Source organism: Botryllus schlosseri, chromosome 12 (genome assembly GCF_051294905.1).
Source record: "Botryllus schlosseri isolate E-star chromosome 12, Bs_hap1, whole genome shotgun sequence".
Lineage (NCBI taxonomy): Eukaryota > Metazoa > Chordata > Ascidiacea > Stolidobranchia > Styelidae > Botryllus > Botryllus schlosseri.
In genome coordinates this window covers 2,533,390-2,557,643 of record NC_137247.1, presented here as the reverse complement: position 1 = coordinate 2,557,643, position 24,254 = coordinate 2,533,390, and the positions used below count along the sequence as shown (strand labels likewise).

Here is a 24,254-nt window from a genome sequence, read left to right as displayed (position 1 = left end):
AATTTGATTTTTGGCCCAAGATGTTCAACGCTTGTTGGCCGAAACCTGTCCAGGCGCCGAATGGTCCTGTTATTGCAATATGAGCCCCGCAATATATACAAGTACCGATATTATGACCAAATTAAATTGTAAACTTTGAAATATTTTCGCGCGTCGCGCGGCTAGTACACGAATGCGCACTGATTCTTTACAATAGTAATGTTAGCGATTTAGGTGCGTAGTGAGATAAGTCTTGCGTTCATCGTTACCTAATTTAGCTGTAAACAAAAGATTATCAATACTCAAGTGGCTCGCGCAATGGTTTGGACAATCGCACGTGACCCTTTGGTCAAAAAGGTTGGCCAACATGCTGTAAAGCCTACCACGTTTTTCGTCTCAGCGTGCAGTCTCCCGAATAGTTTCGGCTGACAGTCGTCAGGGGTGTAATCGTAGGCAACAGTGGAGAATTGAAAACAATCGTGTCGCCAAAATTATCACGACACCGTCATGAAAATGCGAAGAATCGAGACGAACATATCAATGTACCAGGGTTGTAATGACTCGAGTAATTTTCTTAAAACACGAAATTTATGTATTGACTCGACTTCCGCTCGAGTCATTGCGCATGACTCGACCAAGTAATATGACTAATGACCCGAAACTCGGACGGCCAAGACAGGCATTTCATTTGCAACTTCGACGAATAGTAAAGTTTCCGCAATGTTGGTATTTCGTGTATCAGTGCTGGTACATGAAAAACAGGGCCATAAACTGATGAAATATTATGCGGTATATTTTGAATGCGGGGTATAGCCTACTCGAGATCACCCAAGCAGAGTTGTAAAAAGTGCATGGGTTGAACATGACTTGAACTCGAAACTGAACAGCGAACACAGTGACTTGGACTCGATTCTCAACACTATAGGCCTACTACTAAGGCTCAATCCAATGCTTCCAGACTTCGACTGGATTTGACTTGGAAGTGAATTGAAAATGACTCCACTTGACTCGAGTCAAAACTATAAAAATAAGACTGTGATTTGGCTACAATATAATTACATCCTTGTGAATATACTAGTTATTGTACACTAACTTCTTTCGGTGCAAACAATGATAGCCTATATATCATTGCATGGGTACAAACTAAGGTATTTTGATAAAAATCGAGTCACCGTCACGCAAACGAAAAAATGAACTGCGAAATCTGTCGTCTATGTATAATTTTTCGCACAAACATCATTATCAGTTTTATCAATAATTTCGCCAGTTCAATACACCATAAAATTGCGATACAATGAAAAGATAGGAAGGTGTCGAAACTTATTGTAGTATAGTCTATGAAATCAATTATAACCGTCTATCAAATGTTTGCCAGTGGCAAAATTCATGGTCGTTACTTGTTCTGTTAATTTTTTCTCCAGGAAATTAATCAAGGACGGCATTTTATTGACCGTGTTTAGCGTGCGTTCTTTTAAATCTAGGGTCTCCTTTTTTCTGGAAATCGAAAATGTCCTCCGAGGACGCCTAAATATCCTAATTTTTGAAAATTCGTCCTCCTTTACAGCTTTGACAGCTTGGCTAATGGACAGGGTCAACTAAACATTGGCAAAAATGACGTGGGAAATCAAATGCGGATGTTCGAGCGGGTCATTCGGGAATCGAGACGTATATTGACGACCCTTTTTAAGTCAACACTAGTGAAGTATCGTTAAAAAGTGGATAATTCAGGAGTCGCGAGTCAAAGTGATGAGCTTTTATATTTATCACATTTTTTTTTTATTTAGTCAACACAACAAGATTTCCAGTCAATATGTCAAAATTATGATTTGAAATAAGTGCCCTCCTTTCCGGATTCCAAAATATGGTAACTCTACAGGGACAATGGACAATTTAGGGTTGTCAATAATTTGGAAAATCTTTAAAATGCTCGGTTGTAATGTCTTATTCTATAGATTATTGATAAAAAAACAATAATGGGCCAAAAAGAAGCTCACAGGAAAGACGTTAAGATTTCGTGCAAAGCGTTTGAAAGTTGATGCCGAAGAATGGGCGTGTCAAAGTCCTTAAAGATCGCGCCCCAAAGAGGAGTAAAGGTAAGCACAGACTATGCTGCATAGTATCCAGCATAGTTTGGATATCATATTCAGCATAGTCTGTGCTTACATTCACACCTCGTTTCTGCAGCACCATTAAGGACTTTGACAACACTTACAAGTGAATTGAATTTGCTGCAAGCATCGGAGAAGTGCCAAGCATAACCGGCTGATTCAGTTGATCCCTAGAGCCTTCAAAACGTCACCTATATACTACAGTTCAAGCCCACTGCAGATCACGCAAAGTATAGTGTCATTGTTAAGCTCTATATTTGCATTCATTGATGATAGATCCCCTCTGAAATAATGAATTCGTTCGCCACTTGCATAAGCGCCTCTGCTTTCCCTCGATGAAAACAAGGCATGTAGGCTACTGCGCTTTCCTTCACAATTAAGCGGTCATGCTTTAGACGTTTTTGTGAATCAACTGTTGTTTGTTCATCATGTATTTCGTACCTCAAGATGCTCTGAAGTAATCCTAAATCATTATCTGCCAACCTACCGACAGTGCGCTTTCACAATCGCCGCCGGTACCAGACTCCTTGATCACCTAATCAGCAAGTTGCTGCTGTCGTGATCATTGAAGCATAGCCTATTAGCTAATCAAGAGCCGTAGTTTCGTGATTACTAGCCTTCTCGCCGTTCTATGGTCGGTGGCACGCCCATTCTCCGGCAGCAACTTTCAAACGCTTTGCACGAAATCTTAACGGCTTTCCTGTGAGCTTCTTTTTGACCCATTGTTGTTTTTTATCAATACTCTCAGAATAAGACATTACAACCGAGCATTTTTAGGATTTTCCAAATTATGGACAACCCTAATGGACATGCTATATCATCTGCTTTTTCTTTTCATTTAGTGTGCAGTGCATGCAGGACTGTAACTGCCGTACCATAAACCCGTCAATTGGGTGGCGGGGTCGAGCTCGAAGGGAGCCCAAAATTATTTCGTGAATTAATCTAAATTAAAGAGTGTTTTTAAAAAATGTATGCAACTTTTTCAAAAAATTTTCGCGGTATAATGTTGCCAAGTATCTTGCTTATGCTATGCATGATTTATAGAAATGGGCATTACGACGTCGGCCATTACCGCGCCACAACGCACTAAGACATGGAGTTTTAGACCATGTGACATATGACTCCGAGAAGTGGCCAGAACGATCGGCAGCGAGAAAAGCTTGGCCGAGAAGGACTGCCCTTATATAGGCCTACTCACCGAAAACTTCGATATATTTATTTGTCCATAGGCATGGCGCCACCCTGGCAATCTGAACCCCACAAGACAAATGCCATCTCGCAGCGAAAAATTATTTGCCAGTGAAGAAATACCAATTTAAAATCGTCTGCGTCTTTAAGTTTAGTACGTTTCGGCGATTTCAATATCTTTTTACATATCAGACAGGAGGTCACGAAAGTAACACCATGTGACGAAGTTATTATACCAGCGGGTCCACCCGAAGCTGTTTGCTTATTACTATTTACGGGGCCCTGCATTTTCTAAGACACCCCACTCAGCTCTATCGGTAAATATGATTAAGTGAGCAGAGAGAAAAATAAGAAATTAATCACAATATATATGCAATTCCCGATCATATTGACTGATTCAATCATGTATTATAGAAAATTTTCGCGATTCGCGCGTCAAAACAGCATAACAGATCTCGCTGATAAGTAGCGGCAAAAAGTTTGATGGGGGTCTGGAAGGCGAAGCCTCCTAGAAGCTGGGTTTATCACCTTATGGGCGCCCAAGACCAGAGTTGGATCAATTACATTAATTTGGTTTAATTACAATTACAATTGCTCCCTGGATGTTTCAATTGCATTACAATTACAATTACTCCATGCTAAAAATATCAAATTACAATTACAAATACTGTTAAACATGTTATTGATTACAATTACAATTACTGTTAAATATGTAATTGATTCGGTAGAGGGGTGCTATTTGACAACCGTATCGACGTAATTTGCAACAATCACAAGCTATATTCATGTTTCATTCATGATACGTAGAATACCCTTTAATTAAAAAAAAAACTCGAACGTTTTCGAACTATTCCTAATCATGAGTACTGAAAAATACAAACACAGAAAAATTTTTCCAAGCGTCTGTTGACAACCAAAAGTTTGAGCGACTGGCAACGTCTAACAGCGAATAGGCTGCAAGACAGTCAATGAAATGTAATCAAACGAATAAACAGAGCTGAGTAAGGCAAATGAAATGTAATTGGTAAGGCGTCAGCGATGAGGATGATAAAATTGAAACAAATGCAAAAGGAAAGATGCTCCTGATAACTACAAATCACAAAATTTTGGTTCGCATTTACATTTCCACTAGCTCAAAAACTGTTGGATTGCATTTGATGAACAGTATAGGGTGCGAGAAGTTCCTGGCCCCAGTAAATTTAGTCAAGATTGGGGATAAGATTGGTAGAACATCTCTTCAAATACGTGATCAAAGTTTGATGAAGCCTTTGGTTGAAAACTTGAATTTCTTTTTGCAATTGTTGCAGCAATCCACAGTACTGGTCAGAGATTTAAAAAAAAAACTATGGCCGTGTTGTAGGAAATCGTTCAGCACAGGTTTCGGAAGAGTTTATTCGCTGTTTATCCATTTTTGAGAAAGTAAGATTTAGACCAGGGGTCGGGAACCTTTTTCGTCCGTATTGGTCTAAAATTTACAATTGTAATCCCCAAAGACGATGCCAGCCAACTGTGACGTCACAATTGAATATTCGTAACGCCACGGGGGCACGGTCCACTACATAGGATTCGTTATTTTAGGTTATTACCCGTCCTATTCACGCCGGTTGCCAAAGATTTTAGCATGCAATAACTTAGCTTAGCTAAATAGGGGTCAGGAACAATTTAGAAGCTATTTGCATTTCTTTGAGGGCTATATGATAATATTCGATACTAATACTAAATTTATAATTGGGAATATTACTTCCAAGGAAGTTCATTTCTCGCCGAAGACAATGTGGATTTCAAAACTGCATTGCCTATCCCGTCAATCAACGCATCGCACAAGATTTGAAAGCGTGCGATAATGGGCGCCGCGAATTCGCGTGCGGCTTACCGCCGCGACAGGAGCTTTGTTTTACGAGTATACATACACACTTCGTATCGAACTCGACGACTTAAATTTTGCCTGTTTAGACTCTTAAATAACTTGAAGGTTTACCGTTTTTCCCCTTTTATTGAAAACAACGATCCTATTGGACTGATAAATGAGCGATTCAGCGGGCAATACTGGAGAAAAATATGAGGAATTTGAATAGGGGTGGTTCCGAGCCCCTAAACCCTCTCATGGACACACCACTGCCTTGACCTCACATTGTCGCTGTCATCGTAAGAATAATTACCTGATTGCAGCAAAGTCTATGAATAAGATGCGAATTAAGTGCAAAATTTATGAAAGAGCCATATCGTATCATCAAAAGAGCCATAGGTTCCCGAGCCCTGATGTAGCCTATATCGTAATTTACTAAGTTTTCGGTTACTACTAATATTACTACTAATAATTTCTACTAAATAAATACAGTCCATCCTCAAGATTACCGGACCACGACTGACCTATCGATCTCGCTTCCCATGACATGCCGCCCTATTTCTTGTCGCATTCTTCTTCTATACTATCTTCTTTACTTTTATTCAGTGTGCATGCCTCCTCTTTACATCGCCTAGGCCAAGGTGGGTGTCAGATTCCATAGACTACTCCTTGTCGCTTCGACATCTTCCTGTCTTTTCATTGTATCGCATTTTGTGGTGTATTGAACTGATAAAATTGCTAATAAACCAATGATGAAGTCATATGACTCGAGACTCAGACGGCTAATACTGACATTTCATTGTAATTTCGAAGAATAGCAAAGAAACCACACTATTGGGATTTCATCTATCGATACTGGTATTTGAAAATGCGACCAGAAACTGCTAAAAGTGGGGAAATTAGTATAATATAAATGCGAACCGTTTGATATCACCAAACAGAGTTACTGAAAACTGAGCAGTCAACACAATGACTTGGACTCGGACTCGAGTCGAGTCATTATACCATGACTCGGACTCGACCCTCTGCTCGATGACTTGGACTCGGACTTGACTCGGTGGTGGATTGAAAATGACTCGACTTGACTCGAGTCAAAACTATAAAAGGGAGATTGACTCGTGACTCGGAGCCTTGTGACTTGGGTACAACCCTGTTCTACACCTTCCTATGTTTTATTGTACCGCAGTCTTGTGGTGTATTGAAATGAATAAATTTTTATCACCTTCCTATCTTCTCATTGTATCGCAGTCTCGTGATGTTTTGAAACGATGAAAATATTAATAAACCTGATTGATGCAATCCCGCAAACGTTTTCTCATTGTTGTAGGGCGATACTTTGTGCAGTTGTTACACAATACCTTTAGTTGGTACCTCACAAATTTTGTGATGAAAATCGGCGTATGATGATAATAACTTTATCTCTGTGGTAGTCACAATTCCACAATTCACATCGCTGGTATCGGGTCGTTTTTCTGTGTTTTTCGTTGTCGGGATCGGAAGGCAGGAATGGTATAAGAGACAAAAGATGTAGATCAGTGCATGAGGTGATGAACACAAATATCCGCGCGTGAAAACACTTCGAATTTCGATAACTACGTACCACAATAGACAAGATGGGAAACATCGGCTCTTGCTGCGGCACCTCAGAAGGTACAGAAAATCGGAAAATGGTACCCGCTGATCTTCACTCGTCAGGTGCTCAACAAAATAAGAAGGCCGCAGTGCAGCAAAAAGGTATGTGAATGTAGGGTATTCGTTATTCTGACTGACTGCGTTTGACTGCGTAGATCATAAAATTCTCATCTCGAAATTGGCGCGTTACGGACTTCGGGGCCCACAACTTGAGCTCATGAAAAGTTACCTCACTGGACGCCAACAAATGGTTGCGATCTCAGACACCTTGTCCTCTCCTCACCCGGTGACCTGTGGTGTGCCCCAGGGCTCAGTACTTGGACCGGTCCTTTTCACCTTATATGTCAACGACATTTTTGAAACCTCCTCATTGAACACCACACTGTTCGCTGATGATACTCACCTCCTCTCTTCCGCATCTTCGACAGCAGAGCTGGATGCCCTAACTGGTGACCAAATGCCCAAAGTCCATGAGTGGACGGCCCAGAACAACCTTTGCATAAACGCCTCAAAATCGCAATTGCTGACAGTTAATTCAAAAAATAACCTAACCGTTAATATCGCTGGTCAGCCCGTTTCCAACACAGATAATGCCAAATATCTCGGAGTTTACTGGACTCGAACATGTCCTGGAAGAGTCATATTCAGTCCCTAGAAACTAAATTATCACCGAAGTGCGGCCTGTTCTACAGCCTTGGGCGCTTCATGCCAGCATGGGTTCTTCTGATACTCTTTAAATCCTTAATCCAATCGAAGTCACATTATGGTATCCTCTGTTGGGGGGCTGCCAGTAAAACTGCACTCAAGCCACTGCAGAAACTACAGCATAAAGTGCTCCGAATCATAGCTAGGACCACAAAGGGGCCTGGCTGCCCATCCAATAAGTCGCTGCTGAAAAGATTTGGCGTCCTAAACATAGAAGATATGCGGAAACTAGAAATCGCCAAGTTTATGTATCAGTTTCACTGCGGTCGTTGCCCCGAATATTTCAATGACTTCTTTACCTCTGAATCAAAAGCGCACAAGTACAACACACGCGCGTCCACGTCGTCCAAATATCATATGATCGACCGAAAAGATCATCGCTCCATCAAATATGCCGGACCTGATGTGTGGAACAGTATCCCGCCGGCCATCCGACAGTTGACGAGCATGTCCACATTCAAGTCGAAATACAAGCAATTACTACTAAATAAATACAGTCCATCCTCAAGATTACCGGACCACGACTGACCTATCGATCTCGCTTCCCATGACATGCCGCCCTATTTCTTGTCGCATTCTTCTTCTATACTATCTTCTTTACTTTCATTCAGTGTGCATGCCTCCTCTTCACATCGCCTAGGCCAAGGTGGGTGTCAGATTCCATAGACTACTCCTTGTCGCTTCGACATCTTCCTGTCTTTTCATTGTATCGCATTTTTGTGGTGTATTGAACTGATAAAATTGCTAATAAACCAATGATGATGAAAGAATGCGCGTTAAATAGATAGGCAAAATGATGTAATCACACCTTCATTCTGATGGAATCAGAAATTTCTATTTGTGAATGCGGACCATAGAGCTGAACAACTAGAAAATCTTCAGCTTTACCAAATTAGACTGGAAGTAGAAATTATAGCTACACAGTTTTTTCCAAATTTGATTATTAGAATTACATTGAATTGAATTCGCAAAACTTCAAAAAAAAAAACCAAGATAGTTTGTGTCATTTCAGAGCTGATTCTCGTAAGTATGAGAATTGCAAATTATGTCTGTTCGCCAGACTTGACTCTTTTCGCACTATACAGTTCTCCTGTCCTGTCGCAATTTCAGGAAAACCAAAAATTACATAGTCATTAAAATTAAGAGCATGGAAACATTTTTACAAATTAGAATAGAATTAGGTTACTGGAATTTCGCTCAAAACAGTGTAATTAGAGAACTAAAATCATATACCGGTAGTTGTCTAAGTCTGACTCCGACAATGGACACTATATATCTGTTTTGTCTACGTCACAATAAATCTATGAAGTCACATGAGTGTTTAAATTATTCTGTCGTTCCCCAAAAAAAGGAAAATGTTAGGTTTATTGTAGTGCAATAAGGTATATGGTAATGCAATTGGCGATATTTGGTGGTGTGACCGCGGAGGTCAGTATGGAATCGGTGTCCAAGGCACGCAGGATCACGCCGACTTGGTCGCCAGTTGCACGCGGTCACGCCGTCACGGGTCATTGATTTCATTATAAAAAAAAATGAAAAAAGTTAATGTTCTCAGCCACCCCGAATGCTATATTCCAGTTAATATGTGGTATATAATGTTTTGACCTAGTTCTCCAGCCAGGATCTGTTGATTACTGTCTGTTGGTAAAGTACTTGCACCTTACCAGTTGCTAACCATTAGCATCTGATCTCTTGTCACTGGCATGTATAGCACAGCATCAGTCAGATTCTATATACCAGGGTGGAATTGGTGGTAAACGTCACGCGCAACTTTCCAGTCAATTCTTTAATTATTCTATTGATGAAACCCTTCTGTCACGCGCAACTTATTGACGAAAACAACCACTGATTCCAGTCTGGCCTATATAGCCTATATGTCTGATCAATAATCATGATATTTAGGCTGTTATATCACTTATGGAATTTATTTTAACTGTGTGTCAGACCAACCCATTTTCCCACATATTAATTATCTATATTTGCAATTCTTGATTTGGAAGATACAGCAAACTACGGCTTTTCTCTTGGTGCTATAATTATGTGTCTTTTCCATTGAATCTGTTCGTAACTTGCAATACCTTACCGTATGTTTCTTGTTCACTTCGAGTACACAAATTTTCATGCTCATATTTGGTGATACGGTTGTTGATATACTCTGTTCTTTCCAATTCTCTTCTAGTTGCGGACGATTGCCGCTGACGAGTGTCAGCCGAAAATATTCAGGCTCATTTCAATATGAATATAGTAATCAATTGAATGTGTCTCTTGGTTTACATATTGAGTCTCCTTGCAGGCAATCGTCGACCAGACACGTTACAATGTGCTGAAAATGCCGCCAGTACTACTGCGAACCCAGTTGGTGCGAGTTCAAAGTAGGTAACATGCGCAAAGAATATAATGCGACTACAAAGAATATAATGACAGCTCTACACCACGAAGATAATTTAGTATTTTTTCTGACCATACCTATTTCATTGCACTTTGTAACCAGCTGTGGAAAAATTAATATCATATTTGTCGATTGATTTTGATATAGGTTTTTCGTCCAATTGACATGTCACTCGTGCCTTCTACGTCTTATAGCTGATTTAAACCCCAAAGCTATGAATCTTTCTGATGTGAAACTATCTGCACTGACCAGACTTGTGAAACTTGATAGTTTCAGTAGTCGATAAAATCATCTCTCAATATTCAACTCCAATCATTGTGTCCAGCCCTAGTCCTGAATCGAGTCATTGCAACCCGAGTTCCAGCCGCCATTATAGATCCGACTCAATTACTCTCAGGTATTCTGGATTTTCTCTTCACGGGGTCCAGAAGACTTCTCCGGTGGGGTATTCCAACGAAAGCCTGTCCACCCAAGACAAAGCCGTACGGGGCAAATTTCTCGCCAAGAACGTAGTCACGTTTTTTGGGAGGTACAAAGAGAAGCATTGCGACGAAATACTGGAGGAGGGGGTCGCCAGATTTTGCAGCGACCTCAACGTAGACCCAGCGGAGTTTGTGGTTCTAGCTTTGGCCTGGAAATTCAAGGCAGCAACCATGTGCAAATTTACTCGGTATGTGATTTTGAGCATTTGTTCTTCAACTGGCAGTTCTAATACCGATTGATATCATTTTGTATTCACAATGAGGTAATCCCGAATATTGTGGCTGACACTCGTCAAGTCAAGGAGAGAACGGTGTAAATCAACCATCGTATATTACCGAATATGACATCACCAGCATGAAAATGATTATAATAAAATAATTGAGGCGAGCGGCTGGTTTCTTAGGCTCAATGTACTATTCATTTGATTTGAGACTCTTGGAGGTGCAGAACTGGGGTAATCGTCAGCAACTAACTAGTCAAGAGAATTGGAAAAAACATTGCACTTCAAATATTTGATGGATAATTCTATTTGTGCGAAAAATATCGGGACGACAGATTTCGCGTCGTCGGAGGAGGCCTTTCATACTTCCATTTGTGTGCCTTGGCGACGACTTTTGTTGAAATACGTCAACTTAGTTTGTTCCACATTAAGGAGTTAGTGTGCCATCTAAAGATAATAAATTGAGCTTAAGTGATCTGTTCGCCTCGATAATTCGATATTACATGCCAATGACATATTATTTGATGATACGATTGTTGATACACAGTGTTCTTTACAATTCTCTACTAGTTGCTGACGATTACCCCTGTCGAGTGACATCCGAAAATATTCGGGTTTATTTCGATATCAATGAATTATTCAATTGTATTTTTAGATTATACACAAACACAAACTCCATCTGTTGGCACAAATTAGGTTGGTGGAATTTGATAAAAGCCGACTTCAAGGCATGCAAATTTCTCCTGACAAATGTCGGCCGAAAATATTGTGATTTATTTCAATATGAATATATTATTCAATTGTATATTGAAGTTCTGTAGGCCTACCATAGAGAGTCTCTTTGCATGCAGATTGTGGTTGGTGTTCTGTTAGATTGAGCCGTTTGTGCTGTTGCAGTGAGGAATTCACGCAGGGATGTATCTCGCTGCAAGTCGATTCAATTGAATCGCTGCTGGATGCCTTGCCGTCGTTGGAAAATGAAGCGCTGACAAATTTCCGAGACGTTTACAAGTTTGCTTTTCAATTTGGCCTCGACACGGACCAAGGACAGCGTACGCTGCCGTGCGAAGTAGCAATAGGGATGTGGCAGGTCGTGTTTTCAAAGCAGACGCCTGCTTTGCTGAGCGAGTGGATCACATTTCTGAATGTTAGCAAGGTACGGACGGGTTACTCTGTTTGAGATCATATGTAGCATTTGTGATAGCTTATATGCATGTGTTATAATGTGTTTCCCAAACTTTTCTGAGCTTGACCAAATAAACTTTGAGAATATATCCGTCAAGTAAGCGATATCGTTTCTCGCAACCAGAACGCCACGCCCGAGGCCATGGTCCAAGAGTTGTGACTATCCCACGATTTATTGAAACAGACTAAAATTGCGCAGGGAATTTCACTTACTAAGTCATTGAACTTAGCTCTTCAGCAATGAGCATTACGCTACAGCTACATACAATGAGCCGCGTATTCTTGAGATTCTGTTGACTGCTGACTGCTGAATATGTCCATTAATGGGGAGATCACCATTGTCGAGTGACAGTGGACTTTTCCGGTGCAGCTGATTGAAAAGGCCGACAGCGGGATTGACCATAAACTGCCTTGCCTAAGTTGATTTTTCATTGTCTTACTGCACATGTAGCTGCTGTATTCTACAATCGTTTAAACAGTATGCAGATGAAAGTTCAAATATGTACCTTCTATGCGTTCGCTAAGAATATAACGCCAGTTCTACATATTAAAGATTATTTAGTATTTTTTTGACCTTGCTTATTTCATTGCACTTTGTTGCGGGTTGATCACAACTTCACAAACATATCATTTCCACTAACGTGCGCACTGCGTGGCTTTGCACTAGATGTTTCGTGTGCAGCGATACAACCAATTTAGGTTAACATCCTTCAACAGTGGAAAGCAGTAGTCAAAACTATAATTCTCATTGATAAATTAATGCTTTTTGGCGAGGAGTGTGTAAGTCTAGTACGCACTACTCGACTGGAATCATTAGCATCGCCATCAATGCACGATTCAGATGAGTACTCAAATCATTGTGCCCAACCCTAGTTATTGTTAAGCTGTTTTGCGATGCAAGCAGTATGCTGATGGCACTGCAATCATCGGCGGAAATATGTTCAACAAAAGTGACTTGCTGCGTGAGTCATGTTTTGACATGAAAAATCATGGAAACTAATTGTGGACAGTAAGCAATTACCAGCCGACATCATGGGCTTGTTATTAGTGGTTGTAGTTGTCATGGAATGACTATAGCCTACATTTTCTATCTTGCTCGAATGTGATTTTAGTCGAGTTGGTAATTTATAATGATAATTGAATGGCCAGAGCAAACAGTATATTCATGCTGCCTTTAGTAGCTCCCAAACTTTTGGTGTTGTAAGACATTAATACAATGCTGTAAAATCGTAAATAGCAATATGTGTTGTAGGCTATCTCGGGGATCACCAACACGCCGCCCGCGATCTGATTTGAGATTTCGGAAGAACGTTTAAGTACAGCTTTTTGAAATGCTGGAATTGATTTCAGTTTCAAAATACTGATGTTGTTGTCTCAAAATAAGCTATATTCGCCAGTGACCAACATCACTATTTCTCGTTAGCTGAAACGGCTGATGGCAACAGCATCAGCTGATACGAAAGGGCATATTTGTCTTGACGTGCAATGGCTCAGACAGTAACACAACCTAAATGCTTAGAAAACGGCTTAGGGCTTCTTCACAAGATCAAGCTTTAGGTGGAGATAGTATTTAAGCTCTAGTAACGTGTCTCGCTTGTCCCAATATCGATTCCTTAGTCGCTGAAAAGCATTGTCAGGTATCGTACGCAGTAACACAGCTCATTGTTCAAAATAAAATGAAGTTGATGATTATGATATTTCTTGTTGTATTTGTACTTCTTTGAAAAGATATTAGTTCTTTTTTGGTTACCTCGCTCATCGCACATGTCAGAGAGCACAGCGTTGTTGTTTAGTTTTAAAAACGTGGTTCTTAATCTGTGTGGCCTATTTCGTCTCAATATTGCGTTCTTGTGGCCCGCGGCCTCTACGAAATTTGAAAAGTGACCTTCAACTCGTTTTGAGTGGGCGACCCCTCGGTTTTTGCATATTGTTTAGTGCGACGATTAAAGTTAATGGGGATATTCTATTTTGATTCCAATTGATCTCGTAATATTTAGGTGCGAGGCATTTCACGAGACACGTGGAATATGTTTTTACATTTCACTGACAATATTGCTACTGATCTGAGCAATTACGACGACAGTGAAGCCTGGCCAAGTCTTTTTGATGATTTTGTTGAATACTACAGGTAAGAATAACTTGATGCTTATGTAGACTAGTGATAAGAGAATTCTTCGAAATATCAGTCTCAGTTTCCGATCGCTTGTGAAACTTACTGCTCTTTGTGTTTTGTCAGCGGCGGAATGTTGCTGTACTCTAGGGTTGCTCGAAAAAAACTTTTTTTTCCGAATTCCGGGGATTAACTGATTGAATTGTTAGGTGGCCTAAAAGAAAACGCTTCACACCAAATTTGGCTCAATTCCAACTGGTAGGTTGCATGAGAACTCACAAGAGTTTGAAAATTTTGATTTTAATAAAAATTTCACGGTCAACCCCATGAAATTTTCGAGTTGTCTACAAAGACGATGCAAAACAAATTTGACGCGATCACAACCCGTTGTTTGAGTTTTTCATTAATAATTCCGGGATTAGCTTACATACGGTCCAGACTATTATTGTGAACCCAAAATTTCCAACTCCAAAACTTCGCTTCTACCAGGTCGGAAGTTGGCAATAATTGTTAAGCATCGTTCTTTTAGACAACTCATCAATTTCATGGGATTGACAATAAAATTTAAATTGAATAAAAAAATTCGTGATAATTTCAAAATTTTCAAACTCCTGTGCGTTCACACCTACCGGTCGGAATCAAGCTACATTTGGCGTGCAGCTTTTTTTAATCCTGCCACGTATATACCGCTACAGACGGTTTTCTGAGGTATTAAATCCAAAATTGCATTGCGTTTTCATTGTGCAATTAATTTAGATTAGGGTTTAGTAAAATCTCCTCCAGGGTCCGAAATTTCCCCAGTTATTTCAAAACCTGTCGTCATGCTCACACTTAGTTACTTCCTCGTTGAAGGCAATAATATTATACCAGCAATGGCAGTAACATAGTATTCATGGATGATTTGCTGATGTGTTTGAATAGAATTGAAATGTATTCGTTAGTTTATTTATTTCATCCGACATTGTATTCTTTCTCTGCAGAACACTTACAGACAAGCAAGAGAAATCAGGCGAATCTTCACAGCAGGTCAGTAACATTGATTTGCAGACTTTGAGGTCATGGGGAGTGTATTGGATTTCTAACGAGTGTAAATCTTCAACTGATACGTGCTTGAATGACTCGGTAATTCCGTTGCAACTGGATGACCATTTCCAAATATCATTGTGCCATGGTTCCAAGTGAATTCGGCATTAGCAATGTAATAACTATTATTAGTACGAAAGCAATACATCAATATTGTAGTAATGAATTTGAAAACGAATATCTCAATCAATATGAGTTAGAATGTATTTATTGCGCAGAAGCAGATAATTTGTCCTAACAGCCGCAAGGAGCATCCAGTCCAGTCCAGTCCAGATAACGCGCGCGTAACTTAACATAAGAGCTAGCATAGCATAGCATACGGACACATTTATACCCTACGTCCTAACAAATCAATCACACAATCATTGACGTGATCAACAAATCAGAGAAACAGAAATGCTAATTAAAACTTCACATGTCGTGCAGCATTTTAAGCTTTGTAACAGTCGCACCCAATTTTACCAGGGTTGTAACCAAGTTACAAGGTTCCGTGTCACATGTAGATCTTGTTTTTATTGTTTTGACTCGAGTCGAGTCATTTTCCAACTCGCCACCGAGTCAAGTCCCCGAGTCCTAGTCTGGAAACAAACGGTTGAGTATGAGTCGTAGTGTTGCAATTGGAGTCCGGGCGCAAGTGATAGTGTAGTGTTCACTGTTCATTATCGAGTTCAATTCAGGTTCAACGCGCGATTTTGGAACTCTTGGGGAGTATTGTATGCCATGGCTTCATGGTATACTAATTCTTCTCACTTTTACCATTATTATTCAAATAGTTTCTGGGCCTATTTTCTAAGTATCGCTCCTGAATCCTGATACATGAGCGCGGATCAAGTAGAATGTCTCGGGTTAAATGACTTGGCCGCGTCACGCTCAATGAGTAAAAGTGCAGTCAATACAAAGTTTCCCAACAAGATAGCGCGATGGTGGAGCGTCCGGCTTCTTGGTCGGAATTTTGTGGGTTCGATCGTCGGCCGGGTCAGACCAAAGTCCTGATTAGTAACACTGGTATCCTTGACTCCCCCGCTTGGCGCTCAGCATTACCGAGATAGCATAGAGGGCTGGTGCAAGACTTAAAGAAAGCCTTACAAGGATATGTCTGTACCTTCCTTGTTCAGCGGCATATGCACATCATGCATTCATGGTATACATATGCAGTATGCAGAGATCGCGCGTGTGTATATCATGAATCGGTGTATATGCCTCAAAAACAACAAGGCCGAAATATAAAATGTCCTGTACCTAGTTACCGTACTCAAGTCAAGTCGAGTCATTTTCCATTTTGTAAGAAAATGACTCAAGTCAAGTCAAGAGAAATAAAAAATAACCGTCTCTGTTCCTTTTATCGCCAGGATAGCGATAGTGCGAGCGACCTCAAAGTCAACGAAGAATCCGGCGAAAAAGAGGAAAACGTAGCTTTGGAATCACCCCACAGCGACAGCAGTTCCGATATCGTGGAGGTTGCTATGGCGCCAACCCAAAATGAAGATGAAATGGAATGTGTCCAATCTGAACCAGTCACAAGCGACAACCTTCATTCCTGAGTTGATTGATGCCCGGTTAAACTTATTTTAGAGCTTCTTGAAGGTACAGAAGTTTGATATACAATAGAGTCGTGTATTCGTATTGAAATAAACTCAAAGATTGTCGGCTGATACTAGTCGGGGTGGTAATCGTCAGCATGTAGTTGCGAATTGAAAAGAACATTGTATGTCGCCATCGTATCATCAAATATGGCATGGGATTTCGAATAATAGAGGCAAACAAATGGCTTGAGCCTAATATACTATTTTTAGATGATACATTAACTCAAGTACATTAAGCTTAAGCGATACGATTGTTGATCTACAATTTTCTTTTCAATTCTCTACTAGTTGCTGACGATTACCCCTGAAGAAACTCAGCCTGAAATATTCAGGTTTAATTCAATATGAATAGATTAGTCAATTGTATACTGCCATTATTTTATAGCGATTTCACCGTAAATTGATAAACCTGATCGAAACAGGAATTTGGACTGTTTGAAGGAAACCGAGTTCTCCGCAGTAGGGTAGGAACAACCCAAGCTGCGTTTTTTCTTCGAATCATATACCCGTACAGTAGGGCTGTTCAAAAATAACCAGTAAAACCAGCAAAATTCGAAAGTATTTAATATATATTTTTATTACATAATATGAAACTCTTTTATATAGTTCTGTAAGCTGTAATCGAGCCGAAATTTGTGTAAATTTTGAAAAAGTAATTTTTGAACAGCCCTCTGTACTGCCCCATGGTCTCTGATGTCCCGGGAAGCTAGAAATGAGCTTACCGATCTCATTGCAAGTTCGAAGTTTGTTGAGATTCGGCCGCAGAGCAGAATTCTTTCAATCACCGTAGTTCTTTTGGTAATTCCAGTCTGTTTGACCTAATTATGTCGGTACATATCAAGACTCAGTCTTAATTTTTCCTATTTTGGTAGCTTTCTTGATTTTTGACACTTTGACCAGTTATTTATCTTCATCGTACGCAGACGCTTTGCCACGCCCGATAATGCAAATTTTACACATCACCTGTCGCCAGAGTTCGACAATTAGATAATTTTCCTCCTTTCCAAATTAGACAAGAATTAGAATTAACGAAGTTGCAGAAACTCTGAAATTAAGTTAAATTCCGAATTGCAAAAAAATACAATTCAGTTCATATAAAATCAGATTTCAGTCTCATCAAGGATATCTTGAAACAATAGTTAGTTCAACCCTGATTCTCCTGTAGCATTTTCAGTAAAACCGAAAATTGTCATTGAAATTAAAGCATAGAAACCGCCAAACCGGCATTTTAAATATACATTTCAATTATCTACCTGCCCGAATCTGCTTGTTTATAGACCTGTACAGCGTGAACTCTGTATAATATTCTGTCCTTGTTATCAGCCACAAAAGTCACTACGCGTGTAATTTATGAGTGAAATGACACATTCAAGTGCGGCGACAACGTACGTTTCTGTAGACAAGACTTTCGACCGATTTTTGTAAATATGCGCGTCCGATATTGTGTGTCTATGGAAGTTATCATTCGGATACTTTTACGCTGTTTTTGTGTAGTAGCGTAAATATGCTTATTTATCGTGTGTACTCGGCTTTTAGTTTAACTTACTACCTTTTCCTTGCCGTCGTTCTATATTTTTTATATATTTACCATTTTTTTCATATGACCACGGGTTGAAAATACGTTGCATATCCAGAATTGAAAAAAAATCATGTATGTGGATTAGGGCTATTCGAAGCAAAACTTTTCCTTCAGATTTCACTGGCTACTTGATAAAATTGTTAGGTTGGTTAAAAAGACGCTGCACACCAACTTTGTCTCAATTGCAACCAGTAGAAGAGAGATTCTTGCAGTCGAAAGTTTTGAATTTATTATTAAAAAATGAAAAATAAGATTTCAGAAATTTTTCTGTCAACCCCATAAAATTGTTAGGCTGTCAGTAGAGATGATGCACACCAAATTTGGCTCCATTCAACCACTAGAGGCGTAGTTATTGCAGTAGAAAAATTTGGATTTGAATAAAATAGTATTTACGGTGACCAACTCTCTATTTATAATAAAATCATGGAATTAGAAATTTTTCTACTGCAATAACTTCGCTTCTAGTGGTTGGAATTGAGCCAAATTTGGTGTGCATCATCTCTACTGACAGCCTAGCCATTTTATGGGGTCGACAAAAAAAATGTTAAAATTTTATTTTTTTAATGATCAATTCAAAACTTTTTACTGCAAGAATCTCGGTTCTGGTTGGAATTGAGCCAAAGTTGGTGTGCAGAGGATGTTTAACCAACCTAACAATTTTATCTAGTAGCCAGTGAAATCTGAAGGAAAAGTTTTGTTTCGAACAGCCCTAATGTGGATGTTACGATTAGGTCTGTGCGAAATCTAGCACCCGGGTGTTTCGGAGAGTCGGAATTAATATTTGTTCTGTGACTTGGAAACACAATGTGTTTTATCTGGGATGTCTGAATTTGTTTATCGTTGACACAAATTGACACAAATCTATGACACAAATTGCATTTGTTTACGTTCACGTTAAACCGGTAGCTTCGCAGATTTTTTTTTTTTGCCAAAGCAATGAAGCGTAATACTCCTTCTCCTTCTCCTGATCAGTATCAATCATTCTTCAAACTATTTTTTGGTACCTTTAACGGAGTTTGCTTGTGAATTTTTTAAAGGTGGGAAACTCATTCTATAACTGTATAGCCGTTTTGTGTCTGTTGATTTGCATATCCAACTACTTGATGTTTTGTGTATTTACGGCAGTCTTGAGCTATTTCATCGTTTTAATATATTTTCCTTTCCGCCCTCATGTTTGCAGTGATATAAATCAATTTTGCAGTGGAATTTTAACGATACCTTCCCGGGTGTCAAGCAAGGCAGTCACTTTTCCTAAAAGTCAAATGCACACGAGGGTTGTTCAAAATAACTGCCATTTTCAAATGATACAGGCCATTTGATAATATTGTTAGATCGCCTAAAAATGGCTGCACATCGAATTTGACTCATTTCCAACCAGTGGGAGCAGTAGATTTTGGATTTATGTGAAAAAAAAAGATTGCAGACTTTACTGCCTGCATCATAAAATTGTACCGTCTGAAAAAACGATGGATAACAAACAAATTTGGCTTAATTCCAGCCTGTACATTTGTAGTCATAGCATAATGATAGAATAGCACATCTAAATTATAGAATTTGGCACCGTAAATACTCTTTTTTTTGTCAAGCCCAAAATTTTCCAATCAAATAACTTTATTTCATTGGGTTGGAATTGAGTCAAATTTGTTGTGCATCACTTATTTAGGCGACCTAACATTTTCATCAAATAGCCAGCATAATTTGAAAAAAACAAGTTTTTTCGAAACAACCCTACTGCACATAATTAGACACTCTAATCGTTGTTAACTTTCTATAATGAATTGTATGCTTGAATTGAAGTCGCCGACATCTTGTTTGGATATCCATTCTCTACAACTATCTATTCCACATTGTTAGGATTCCCCTTCTTATTTATATTTGCATGGAGTGCTATCGTGATACGCTCTGTCTGTTTTTGTTACCAAATTGTCAGTATTTTATTGTACATTTGCGTATCCGTTCAATACACGATTTTATCGGAACAATTTCGTTATCATTGACCTGGATTTATGACAGGAACGAAGGATGGGCCCAGGAGCGTAGCCAGCTGAGAAAAAACGGGATATTTATAGAAAAGGGGGTGTTTTTAAAAGTAGAGGATGTTCCTAACCTATTGATCAGGTTAAATGTATGCACAAATGCAGATATTACAATGGTCAGATAATCTTACTCGTGTTTGTGACTTTTTCATTCGCGTAGACAAAACTAAGTTGTGTAATTTAAATACACCACAACCCTTAGGCCGTAAGCTAAGATAACAGCAGAAAGGAAAGGAAAGGACGTAGTTTATTTTTGTCCTTGATGTTTTTGCGGCATACACACCGACTCATGATACACATACACACGATCTGCGCATATGCATACCATGAGTGCATGATGTGCATATGCCGCTGGACAAGGAAGTGCAGATATAGCCTTTACGGCTTTCTAAGTCATGCACCACACCTCCATGCTATCCCAGTAATGCATGAGCGCCAAGCAGGGAAGCCATGGATACCAGTGTTACTAAACAGGTCTTTGGTCTGACCCGGCCGGGAATCGAACCCACGACCTACCGATCAAGAAGCCGGACGCTTAACCATTACGCTATCTTGTCGGAAAGAGAAGCAGCTAGGTATCTTGGACCTTATTGTCACGAAAGAGCGCACAGATCATATTGCAGCACAGCGGGAGATCTCTCCATTTTGCGCTCAAATACGAATACTCGAACTGTGAAGATACGCAAATGAATTATAGTCTATTGCCGTTTGTATCAATTGTTCAGCCTGTTTTTGCACATGATTTGGATTAATTCTGTTTTAAATCAATATGATATCTTCTGTCTGCCAAGATGGTGTAGTATTTTTGGTGTGTGGAGATGGTAAAGACCATTTAACGCACGAGCTTATGCGATTGTGTCACGTGAATAACAGTGCAAAAGTGATAATTGCTAATTATCCAGGCCAAGACTATAACTTCTCATCATTACATCGGATATTAATAGTACTATCACGCGCCGCGTCACGGAGCGGCCTAATTTTCCTAGCCTCCGATGTTTTTACTACTGGCCGAGCGCGTTAAAACATGACAATCAGCACCAGACATGGGGTGATTACTTCATGACTGTAATCGATTGCGATTACGATTACTTCTGAATCACACGATTACGATTACGATTACAGCAAAATCGGGATGTAGTCGATTACGATTACGATTACATTAGAATAGTAATAACGATTACTCACGATTACATTTATTTTGCTTCTTAGAACTGATCTTAGAAGATACATTGGAAGCCTATATAAGGATTGCAATGAAAAGGCCTGAGATAACAACTTTCTTAATAAATGATTCGTCATATGCTTGTTACGTCATAATCTACACATTGACTAAGTTTATAGGGGACGATTTATCGCACCCAACGATTTGAATTCTTCCCAGGTCCGTAACTGCCGCACCCAAAGTCCCCAATAAGGTGAGAAGCGAGCTCGAACGAAAATTATTTCGTAAATTAGCAGAAATTATACGTGTTTTTTTTTTGGAATTTTATGTAACTTTAAAAAAATCAAAAGTATTTCGTAAACCAACATCTATTATGGAGTATTTTCGAGAGATTTAATTATCTTGAAAATTTTCCTTCAGCTTTGCGATATAAATGTCTCTAGATAGCTTGATTTTGAAACGCATACGTCTCATCCTCAAGAGAAAAAGTATGTATAATATATAGGAATAGACATGCAACTTCACGCAGTGTGCTACACTAAAGAAAGTCCTTGACCGCGAAACTTTGGGTATTTGTCCATTGGCAATAGCCGCGCTGGGTGGGCGTGACTAATAGTCCTGTCCTTCCGATCTGAGCCCACAGTAAAAGTGTCACCCGAGGCATCCACAGAGGAATAAAGACATGAAAATTTGTGTGTGCGCTTCACGAGATTTTTTTTCTTTTAGTCTGCTACGTCTGGGCGATTACAGTATCTTTTGATTATATAACGTACCGGAGGTCACGAATTAACGACATACGATGAAACAATTGTAACAACATACCATATGGTAAAATTATGAATTACGTGCCCTCAGCTCTACAGGTAAATCTGACCATCGGGGGCTGAGAGAGGATTAAAAATGAATAGTAATAGAATGCAATTACCAATATTATTGACTAAATTCAGTCTTCAACTTGAAATTGACCGATCTATTGGGGCCGAAGCGAAAACCAACGTTTGGAGTGGGGACAAATTGCTGTTTTGGTCCTGATTCCAGCTGTAACCCACGCTAACATGGTGAAGAAGTGCATAGCTATGGCGGCAGATCCAAATAATGAGTCAAAAAATTGCGAAATAACGATTGGCGCACGTTTCAAATAAAGACATATGAGAATAAGATAAAGTGAACAGAAAATTATGCGTTCCACTTATTGCAGATACTGCAAGCTGCCGTTACGAGAAACGGCAATAATGATGTATAATAGCAGCTGGTGATTTTTAATGCTTCGTTGTGGAATTTCAATTTAAAATCTTTGTTCGGTGTACGTACTTACGTAGGCCTACTACATATGTCCACTGCTCACGAAGCAGCACCGGTCAAACTACGTTTAACCCTTTCGCCGCGGGTGGATCCTATAGGATCCATGCACAGTTTTTCACAAACACGCTTCAATCAATTAACGACATCTGGCGTTGTAGGGGTCGTAAACGGTTACAATGATCGTCTAGAAATAGCGATTGTCGATACGCATACGACCAGCTATATATAAACCATTGCCTTATGGCATAACCTGTTCAAAATGCAGATTGAATACAGAAAAACGTTTCCCGCAAAATACAATGTGTAGCTCAGTTCGCCTGAATGAACGCTAATCTTATAATTCCTTACATCTTCCGTTCTACACGTCGTAAGCAGACACAGTTGTCGTTTTAGAGTAGCTGTTGATCGCAAGAGTTCATTTCAACCATAATATCGGCAATTAGTTGGATAGAACACGCTTCAAATTGGTGAGAAATATAGCAATGTTCTGTTACGTGAAAAATGCCGCGCACGTATGAGCATTGGCACATAAGGCCATATACATTCACTTACGATTGTCTTACACAGTTGAATGTCACACACATAGTTAGATGCAGTCCATAACACTTCAACAAGATCAGTATCACGAAGGTTGATCGTATATAAGTTACGCGAAGCCAGTGCTAACCACTGCAGACATGGGTGTGGAAGTTGGCGCGAGTGTACGGTATTCGCGCCTGTAATACCAACATCATACAGACAGTTGAATCATCCGTTTTATATATGTTATCCTTGAGCAGTGTAGTTTGTCAGTATTCCACTTATGATTGAAATATATTGTATTGTGCCAAACGTAAATATATCGTTTTACTTGAATATATATGCCGCGATGCGCATGCGATACACAATAAACCATATTGACGGCATAGCTGTGCCTGAGGAAGCATGGAGGAGTTGCAGGTTATCACTACCTGTCAATTCAACCACCATGGATTTATCTGTTGTTGTTCAAAGAGCAAGGTTTATTTCAACGCATAGCAATAAATCGTACAACTGATTGATAGTCAATTACCGATTATATACAATGATATTGTGACGGCCAGACTATCAAAACAACGCGCGCCGCGTGTGTGAGCCTCGTTTGCAAGATGCGCGACGTTGAGCACGTGTTACATAAACGGCCTTCACACTCGACTGTGTTACGGTATGAAGCTCACTCAGGACATTTTAGAAAGGTGATATTGCTGTGAAATCAGTCAGGCGATGATTTCACCCCGAGAGCGTCTATGTATGACGTAGTGGCAAATTCAGTAACAAAATTCTCTTCTAATTTTTCAAAACCTGAAACACTTCTTCTCATAGCGCTTTCAGCTCTCCCAGCTGATCAATCCGAGTAGCTCAGTTGGTTAGGCAGCTGTTTCCTGCTTACTACGATATTTTGGGTATTGGTTCAAGTCCCACTGTTCGGATTTTATGATCTTTTTCGTGAGAGCGGTAAAATTTGGACTCGAGGCCGACCGCGGAGATAGGGTTAACTAAGCACATCTAAACACCAATACATAAGTTACTATTTGAAACTATAGGCATAGTGGTGATTATTATCCCGCTGCGAGGTAGTGGCATCTGGAGTGTATTGACAACCTGATATACAGTACAGCGGGTGTTCTTACAATCACACAACAATG

At 39.7% G+C, this 24,254-nt stretch overlaps 2 protein-coding genes across 3 annotated transcripts in view; both read left to right on the top strand.

Moving 5' to 3' along the window:
• The window catches only part of LOC145451529 (coiled-coil domain-containing protein 124-like), a 93,741-nt gene extending 84,029 nt beyond the window's left edge, over nucleotides 1–9,712 (top strand). Inside the window, exon 2 of the mRNA XM_080329743.1 lies at nucleotides 9,668–9,712. The gene's annotated coding sequence lies outside the window, so the exon portion shown is untranslated. The remainder of the gene's footprint in view (nucleotides 1–9,667) is intronic.
• LOC145451525 (DCN1-like protein 3) lies at nucleotides 6,493–20,072 on the top strand. Of its 2 annotated transcripts, XM_080329738.1 has the most exons (8): nucleotides 6,493–6,855; nucleotides 9,752–9,830; nucleotides 10,245–10,517; nucleotides 11,448–11,706; nucleotides 13,733–13,863; nucleotides 14,826–14,871; nucleotides 16,278–16,512; nucleotides 17,835–20,072. In XM_080329738.1, exons 1-7 carry the CDS (start codon nucleotides 6,735–6,737, stop codon nucleotides 16,467–16,469), a joined length of 1,101 nt encoding a protein of 366 aa, XP_080185864.1. In that variant the 5' UTR covers nucleotides 6,493–6,734; the 3' UTR covers nucleotides 16,470–16,512; nucleotides 17,835–20,072. The 2 variants fall into 2 exon arrangements, with proteins under 2 accessions (XP_080185864.1, XP_080185863.1); XM_080329737.1 differs by having other exon boundaries at nucleotides 6,495–6,855; nucleotides 16,278–20,072.
• The last annotated feature ends 4,182 nt before the right edge of the window (nucleotides 20,073–24,254 follow it).